Source organism: Equus przewalskii, chromosome 10 (genome assembly GCF_037783145.1).
Source record: "Equus przewalskii isolate Varuska chromosome 10, EquPr2, whole genome shotgun sequence".
NCBI classification, from domain to species: domain Eukaryota; kingdom Metazoa; phylum Chordata; class Mammalia; order Perissodactyla; family Equidae; genus Equus; species Equus przewalskii.
The window spans coordinates 46900439-46909505 of NC_091840.1; the positions used below are offsets into that span (position 1 = coordinate 46900439).

Sequence of the window (9067 nt, forward strand, 5' to 3'; positions counted from 1 at the left end):
ATAAAATCCAAAATATCAAGCAAGTGAAAGACATCCTGAAAGAGTGAAGTTGTTAACCAGACTCTGGCTTCCTTCCCCATACCTGAGGGAACAACTTTTAGGGCCCCAGCTATGAGTTAGCTCCCAGGTAAAGACAAACTAAACCATTGTAGCAAAGGAGATAGAAAGTTCACTTGAAGTTCAGGTCAGGTCAGAAAGATGATATAGACATGAAAATGAATCAGAGGAGAAAAGGCTAAGAGAGTGCTGTGAGCCCTAGCTCAAGAAGAGGTAAGTAAAAATCTGTACTCAACAACAAACAGTCTGTTTTAGCAGAGGTAAACAAGGGAGTGAGATGTTTGAGGTTTAGTCGGTATTGACCAGGGAGGACAGAGTATTATTTAAAGCAGAGTTTGGGTTAAAAAAAAATTTCACATGATAAATTACTTTTTTAATAACTGGAGACAAAGATCAATTAAAAGTTTTTAAATGTTGCTTCCTCAGGGTCACCTAGGAATAACGAAGAGGAAGATCTTGCTATCAGGTCACCAAGATCACCTTTCCATATTCAACAACATACCTGGACTTCATTGCTTTTACTTATGGGACAATCATTTACTATATCATTTTAAGAGAAAGCTGCATTGGAAAAAAAGATCTGGGTCAATACCCCAATATTAATATCAGTTTATCTACTGGATAAACCTATGTAAAAAATCCAAACCTTGACCGTCATAGAAAGAAGAGAATTTTGTTTTTGCAAAAGACTCTTTCCAGGGCTCCCTTCATGTCTCTGTTCCTCAGGCTGTAGATGAAGGGGTTCAACATGGGGGTCACCACAGTGTACATCACAGCCATGGCAATCTCCTTATCAAGAGAATTATTAGCTGATGGGCATAAATAAAGACCAATAACTGCCCCATAGAACAGTGACACCACAGAGAGATGGGAGCCACAGGTGGAGAAAGCCTTGCAGATGCCCCCACCAGAAGGAAACTTGAGGATGGAGAACACAATTCGTGCATAGGACAGGATGATGAGTAGGAATGGAATGACGACAATGATCCCTCCTATGAAAAATATCACCAACTCATTAACTCGAGTGTCAGAGCAGGACAGCTTCAACAGAGCAGACATATCACAGAAAAAGTGGGGGATCACATTGTCTGCAGAAAAACACAATCTGGCCGTGAGCAGGGTGTGTAACAGGGCATGGAACGTCGTCAGCACCCAGGACACGACCACCAGGGAGAGACAGAGCTTGGGGCTCATGATGGTAGTATAGTGCAGGGGAAAGCAGATGGCCACATAGCGGTCATAGGCCATGGCCACAAGGAGGAAGCTCTCCAGGTCTCCAAAAAACAGGAAGAAGTATATTTGGGTCAGACAGCCAGCATAGGAGATGGATGGTTCTTGGCTCTGCATGTTCTGCAGCAACTTGGGCATTGTGACAGAGGAAAAACAGAGGTCAGAGAAGGACAAATTGCTGAGAAACAAATACATGGGTGTGTGGAGGTGGGAGTCCAGGCGAATGAGGATGATTATGAGGAGGTTTCCCAGGACAGTGGTAAGATACATGGCCAGGAACAGAGCATAGAACATGTCTTGCTGCTCTGACTCAACGGGCAGTCCCAGCAGGAGAAACTCTGAGATGACAGTTTGATTCCTTCCTGTCATGCTCTGTCTCCAGTATCTTAAGGAAAAAATAATAGTGTCCATTAAAACATGAATGTAAAAATAAACACATTTCCATGATACATGGTCTGTTAGATGTTTTGCAAAAATAATTTGTATCACTCTTATCACAATAATTACAATCTCTATAATCAGAATCTCTACGATTGGAAATGACGTCTTTTCTTCATTTCTCTTTAACTGGTAAAAATTTTCCATCCTTTCTAAAACTCTCATCCATCAGCTTTTGAGACACAAAATGTATTGGTTTTCCTCATACCTGCCTGGTCAGACATCCTCAGTAACAATGATTGACTCCTGCTTTGTCAATATCTTACATGTTGATGTTCCCATCTGTCAACAAGTCCTATAGATTAATTCTCTTTCTCATTCATTCCCTCCTTAGTAATGGAGGAGACCATCACTACCCTTGATCAGGCTGACATCGTATCTTGTCTGTACTATTGGAACAATCTTGTAATTCATCTTCCTGCTTCCATGCTTAAACCCTTCTCTTCAATATCCTTCATTCACACTGCAGCATTCTGAGATGAAAATCTGATCATCGTTCTCCTTAATGTTTTTACAGAATCTCATTGCTCTTAATATAAAGGTAAAATTCGTGTCAAGGCAAAATTCCTTTCCAAAGGTGATTCATGACCCTTGCTTACCTCCACAGTTTCATCTGGCCCCACTATGAAACTCACATTCCACTCGACACCAATATTGAACTTAAAAGTAACAATCTTGCCTCCAGTTTTTCACACCTGCCGTTCCTGCTGCCTCTCATCTTTTTCCCTCTGTTCCCTCTTCAGCTGGCTTGCCCATACCTATCCTTCAGGTATAGTACATATCACTCCACTAAACCTTCCACGTCTCTCTTGACCAGGAGAGAACCCACTGCTGTGTTTCCACAGCTTCCTGTGTTTGTACCTATATCATGCAATGCCATTGGGATTATTGCTTATAGCTGCCTTCCATACAAGATTGTAAACTACATGCAGGATAGGTCCTGTCTGCTCTATGACTGCAGCAGAGCTAGCACCTGGCACAGTACCGGGACGTAGCTGATGTTTCATAAATATTTATTGGCTGTGCTTCAGGCTGAGACATGCATTTCTACAACTTGAAAGGCAGCAAAAATCCTTTTAAGTTAGAATCACTACTCCTACTAAATCCTCCCAGAACAAGAACTCACTAGCCTCAACCATTTAGCACTAAATTTGACACTTTATTACAGAATTTATGGATGCAATTTTTTACCCATTGAAAATGTTAGGGTATCTCAGATACGTTATTCTTTTCACTACTAGAGGTAATATAGATAATAGATATGTATGTATAAGCATACATAGATAGATATAGATATAAGCCCCTATTGGTTCTGTTTCTCTGGGGAACACTGACTAATACACCTCAATGTGCCTCAAGGCTGACAAGGAAAGCAGAGGAGAAGCATTAACAAATATTGGGGGACCAGCCCCGTGGCCAAGTGATTAAGTTAGCATGCTCCATTTCAGCAGCCCAGGGTTCACCAATTAGGATCCTGGGCACAGACCTACGCACCACTCATTAAGCGGTGGTGTGGTGGCATCCCACATAGAAGAACTAGAATGACCTACAACTAGGATATATACAACTATGCACTGGGACGTTGGGGAGAAAAAAAGAGGAAGATTAGCAACAGATGCTAGCTCAGACCCAATCTCCTCACAAAAAAGAAAAAGAAAGAAAAGTTAGAAGTTTCTTCATTACAGACATAACTGAGTCTAACTGCTGGGATTTTCATCCCTTGAGGCTGTTTGATCTGGCCACATTAGCAGTTTTTACACTTGGACTGTATGTACTGGCATTACAATGGGAAGAAACATGTAGGGAAAATCATACACCTGGTTCTCAGAATTTGGCTTTCTTGGTAAATGACTGGGACCCAACTCTTGCATCAAGAGCATGACTGAGGCCCACAAACCAGAGACAACACTTGGAAAGGCTGCAACTGGTGATGTAATGAGCCTCTCATCTTCTTTACCCACTAAATTAGTAGTGTTCAGCCTGAACTGTACATAAGAGTCACCTAGGGCAGTGCTTCCAAAATTTAATATCCATGCAAATCACCTGGGAGTTCTAGGAAAACACTTATTCTGATTTAGTAATCCAGCTCCTACATTTTAATCTGCACCCAGGAAATTCCAAGGCTGTGGTTCATGGATGACACAGTGAGTAGTAAGGATATATGATGCTTTTAAAATAGGGATTACTGGGCTCCCTAAGATAAATTTAATCACAGTCTCTGAGAGGAGGTCAGTGCAAAGTTTTAAAGTCTTGAGGTGATTCTAAAATAAGCAAAGACTCAGAACTTACGTTAAAGCATAACAAAAGAGCTGTCATTATGTTGAAATTATACAACATTGTGGGAATACATTACATGGTAAGTAATATTTATGAATGCTATCCTTAATAAAAAGATTATAATTGATCAACACTAATCAAAACATTTCTGGAATGTGGAGAAATCTTGGGAGGCAAAGAGGTGGAGAAGAGGTAGGTTACCATAGCTGAAAAACTATCCTGCAGATCATATAACCTGGGAAAACAGGACCCTCAGGTTGAAAGGACACTAAGGGACCAGCTCATTCACCCTCTGCCCAACTTACCCAGTGTGCCTGAGGGTGACTCCAAGATTCTGACCCAAGATTCTGCTCCCCTTTATTCACTAACGGATGTGAAGTAACAGCCTCTGTAGTCATCACCTGTGGCTGAAAACATCCCTTCCCACATGTCCCATTCTATACATCCCTGGTCTAGGTAGCCCTGAATCCCAGAGGAGTCTAGATCCTGGAGGAATGCATTAAAGACAAAATAATTACCCAAGACCTCCCTAGGACAAATGCTCTCAGAGTCCTGGAGCAGTGACTGATTACAGTCACTGATTACACCTGACTATACTTTGGGGGAAGTTGGGTCTGGGGAAAAGTTCAAGTGTGGATGTTTAATCCCTGCCTGTTTAGGAAATGGACAGTAGTCCTGTGGGGGTGGAGCCTATGTTTTGGGAGGTGAAGGAAGAAGGCTGAAGAAGCCATAAAAACAAGTGGGGACCAAACTCTGAATATCCTAAAATATATTAGATTGTGGCAGGCTTTATCTTGTGAGCAAAAAGAAGCCATCAGTGGTCTTTGATGAAGTATCGCTAAGGACACATTATTTCAGAAAGATTCCCAGGGTAGAAGAATCTCCCATACAACCCAGTTCCCCATAAACATCCCAAGAGGAGATATACACCTTCAGCTAACAATGATTAGATCTCTATGACCCAACTATAAGCAAATATATAAAAAATACTGGAATAGGAGAAAAGATAAACTCTCCCAGATCATGTTCAATTCATCCTCAAGCCAAGAAGGGAAGGAAACCCAGATTGAATCCCATTGAGGTACCTTTAGCTCCCCACCTTTCTAGGAAAACCTTAATAGCACTCCACCACGACCATCCTCTCTACTACCCTCCATATGTGTCAGATAACTCCTAGTCTCCAGCTCTTCCTTATGCTGCCATTGATCACAAAGCTATAGTTGACATTTATAACTCCTTCTTTCACTACACATTCCTTGTTCTCCTCGGCCATCATCTCAGCTGAATGGGGTTCCTGACATAGTGGTATAATGCAAACCTTTATTCCTAGGGAATTTGCATCCTCACTGGTCTTGCCTTAGTGGGTTGTTATAGTTTTCATTAACGTTTATTATCGGACAAGACAATATTAAGTGTCACTCAAAGAATTCCCCAGAATTTCAGACATGGTCCTACTGCTCTACTTGGGTCGAGCAGCCCAGTTTTCCCGTTGGTGATCAATATCACCATCCCAGGAAGAAGGGCAATCCTGCTCTTTGCATATCGGTTCACATAAAAACCACAAAATGTCCAGGTGGTAGGTTCGATATCCAATTCAATGAAACCATTATTATATCCCTTGGTAGAACTATTCCTCCCTCGAGAACTATATGAGACACCTCTTGTGCACCATTTTCAATTCTCTCAGCCTTATTTCATTCCAGCCACAGTTGCAGTAACCAGCTCTGCCCTGATTTCAACTAGCTTTACTAGATGCAACCTGACAGTACCTCACCTCAGTTCTGCTCCACGTGCTGCTTGCTTCCTGCTCTGGGATTTCTCTAATTCCAGGAAACAGGATGTCATAAGGAACTTTACCAATACTCATACAAATATTTAGATATATAATCCATTTCAACTGAATTTTTGTAGAGAATGTGAGGTATAGACTGAGGTTCTTTTTCTTTTTGCATATAGAAATCCAATTTTTCCAGTACCACTGGTAGAAAAGACTTTTCCCACTGAATTGTCTTTACACTTTGTCAATGACCAATGGACAATATGAATGGATCTATTTCTGGACTCTATCAGCTATTCTATATGCTCTATATTGATCTACATTTCTATGTCTTCCAGAATTCCTGATTATTTTAACTCAATAGTAAGTCTGGAAACCAGGCAATGTGAGTCCTCTTACTTTGTTATTCATTTCCAAAGTCAATTTTGCTTTTTTAGTTTATGTAAGTTGGCTTTACATACCAATTTTACAATCAGATTGCCAATTTGTACCCAAAAAATCCTCCTTGAATTTTGCTTGGAATTGTGTTGAATCTCTAGAACAGTTTCAGAAGAGTCAACATCTTAACAATCTTGCATATTTCAATCCAAGAACATGTTATATCTATCCATTTTTTCAGATCTCTATGATTTCTTTAATCAGTGTTTTGTGACTTTCAAGATATAGATATTGCATCTATTGTGTATTATTTATACCTAAGCATTTACTGATTTGGTGCTATTGTAAATTTTACTTTAAAGTTTTTTTTCCCTTTCCACATGTTCATTGCTAGTTAATATTGTATAATTTTAATATAGTAACATATTTATATTTATATACAGAACAACAACTTTTTAATATACTGACCTTGTATCCTATGACCTTACTAAACTCCCTTATTAATTCTAGAACCTTTTTAAATGTTCTTTGGTATTTTCTACATAGACAGTCTTGTTGTCTACGAATAGAAATGGTTTAATGGCTTACTTTCTGATTGTATACTTTTATTTCTTTTTCTTGCCCTTTTTCCCTGCCTAGGGCTTCCAGTACAGCGCTGAATAAGAGTGGTGAGCGTGAACATTTTTACTTTGCTGCTGATATTAGGGAGATAGCATTCAATCTTTCATCATTAAGTATAATGTTAGTTCAATTTTTCAAAAGTTGCTCTTCCATCACATTGAGGAAGTTTCCTTCCAGTCCCAGTTTGCTGAGAGTTTTAATCACAAATTGGTTAAATTAATGCTGAATCTTTTCTGCACCTGTTGAGATGATGCTTTTATATTCCAGGTAAATCTCCCTTTTTCAAAGCAAAGGGCCACTTGGTAGCAATGTGACCATACACTACCCACAGAACTACAGTTTGGAATATAGCTTTTTTTCCCAATAATTTTATTGAGATCATATGGTTTATAACATTGTATAATTTGAGGTGTACATTATTATCTATCAATTTCTGAATAGACTTCATCATGCTCACCACCAGTAGCCTAATCTTTGTCCATCACCATACATATGTGTCCCTTTACCTCTTTCACCCACCCCAAGCCCCCTTCCCTTCTGGTAACCACTAATCTGTTCTCTTTATCCATGTATTTGTTTATCTTCCACATATGAGTGAAATCATTCACTATTTGTCATTCTCTGTCTGGTTTATTTAGCTGAACATCATACTCTCAAGGACCACCCATGTTGTTGCAAGTGGGACAATTTTGTCTTTTTATGGCTGAGTAGTATTCCATTGTATATACATACCATATCTTCTTTATCCATTCATCCATAGAAGGGCACATGGGTTGCTCCCATGTTTTGGCTATTGTGAATAATGCTGCAATGAACATAGGGGTGCATAAATCTCTTCAGATAATTGATTTCAAGTTCACTGGATAAATACCCAGTAGTGGAATAGCTGGATCATATGGTATTTCTATTTTTAATATTTTGAGAAATCTCCATACCGTTTTCCACAGTGGCTGCACCAGTTTGCATTCCAATCAGCAGTGCATGAGGGTTCCCTTTTCTCCACGTCTTCTCCAACATTAGTTGGTTTTTGTCCTGGTAATTATAGCCATTCTGACCAGTGTACAGTGATGTCTCATTGTAGTTTTGATTTGCATTTCCCTAATAACTAGTGATGTTGAACATCTTTTCATGTGTCTGTTGGCCATCTGTATATCTTCTTTGGAAAAATGTCTGTTCATATCCTATGCCCATCTTTTGATTAGGTTGTTTGTTTGGTTGTTTGTTGTTGTGTTGTATGAGTTCTTTATATATTTTGGAAATTAACCCCTTGTCATATATATGGTTTGCAAATATTTTCTCCCAATTGGTGCATTGTCTTTTCATTTTGTTCACGGTTTCCCTTGCCTTGTAGAAGCTTTTTAGTCTGATGTAGTCCCATTTGTTAATTTTTTCTTGTTTCCCTTGCCTGAGTAGACATGGTATTCAAAAAGATACTGCTAAGACCAATGTCGAAGAGTGTACCGCCTATGTTTTCTTCTATAAATTTTATTGTTTTAGGTCTTACATCCAAGTCTTTAATCCATTTTGAGTTAATTTTTATGTATGGTGCAAGATAATGGTCTACTTTCATTCTTTTACATGTGGCTGTCCAGGTTTTGCAATACCACTTATTGAAGAGATTTTTCCTTTCTTCGTTGTATGTTCTTGGTTCCTTTGTCGAAGATTAACTTTCCACAGATGTGTGGTTTTACTTCTGGACTTTCAATTCTATTCCATTGATCTGTGTGTCTGTTTTTGTGCCGGTACCATGCTGTTTTGATTACGATAGCTTTGTAGTATTATGTTGAAATTCGGGATTGTGATGCCTCCTGCTTTGTTCTTCTTTCTGAGGATTGCTTTGGCTATTTGAGGTCTTTTGTTGTTCCATATAAATTTCAGGATTCTTTGTTCTATTTACGTAAAGAATGTCATTGGGATTCTGATTGGGATCTCATTGAATCTGTAGATTGCTTTAGGAAGTATGGACATTTTAACTTTTATTCTTCCAAGTCATGAGCATGGAATATCTTTCCATTTCTTTATGTCTTCAATTTCTTTCAATAATGTCTTATAGTTTTCAGTGTATAGGCCTTTCACCTCTTTGGTTAAGTTTATTCCTACCTAGTTTATTCTTTTTGTTGTGATTATAAATGGGATTGTATTCTTGACTTCTCTTTCTGTTAGTTCATTGTTAGCACATAGAAATGCAACTATTTTTGTAAGTTGATTTTGTACCCTGCAACTTTGCTGTAGTTGTTGGTTATTTCTAATAGTTTTCTGATGGATTCTTTCGGGTTTTCTATATATAGA

General features: G+C 38.9%; 1 protein-coding gene across 1 annotated transcript; it reads right to left on the minus strand.

Annotated features, from left to right (window-relative positions):
• Positions 1–711: 711 nt before the first annotated feature.
• Positions 712–1656, minus strand: LOC103562938 (olfactory receptor-like protein DTMT). Its single transcript, XM_070563759.1, has one exon. The coding sequence runs from the start codon at positions 1654–1656 to the stop codon at positions 712–714; it is 945 nt and encodes a 314-aa protein (XP_070419860.1).
• Positions 1657–9067: the final 7411 nt, after the last annotated feature.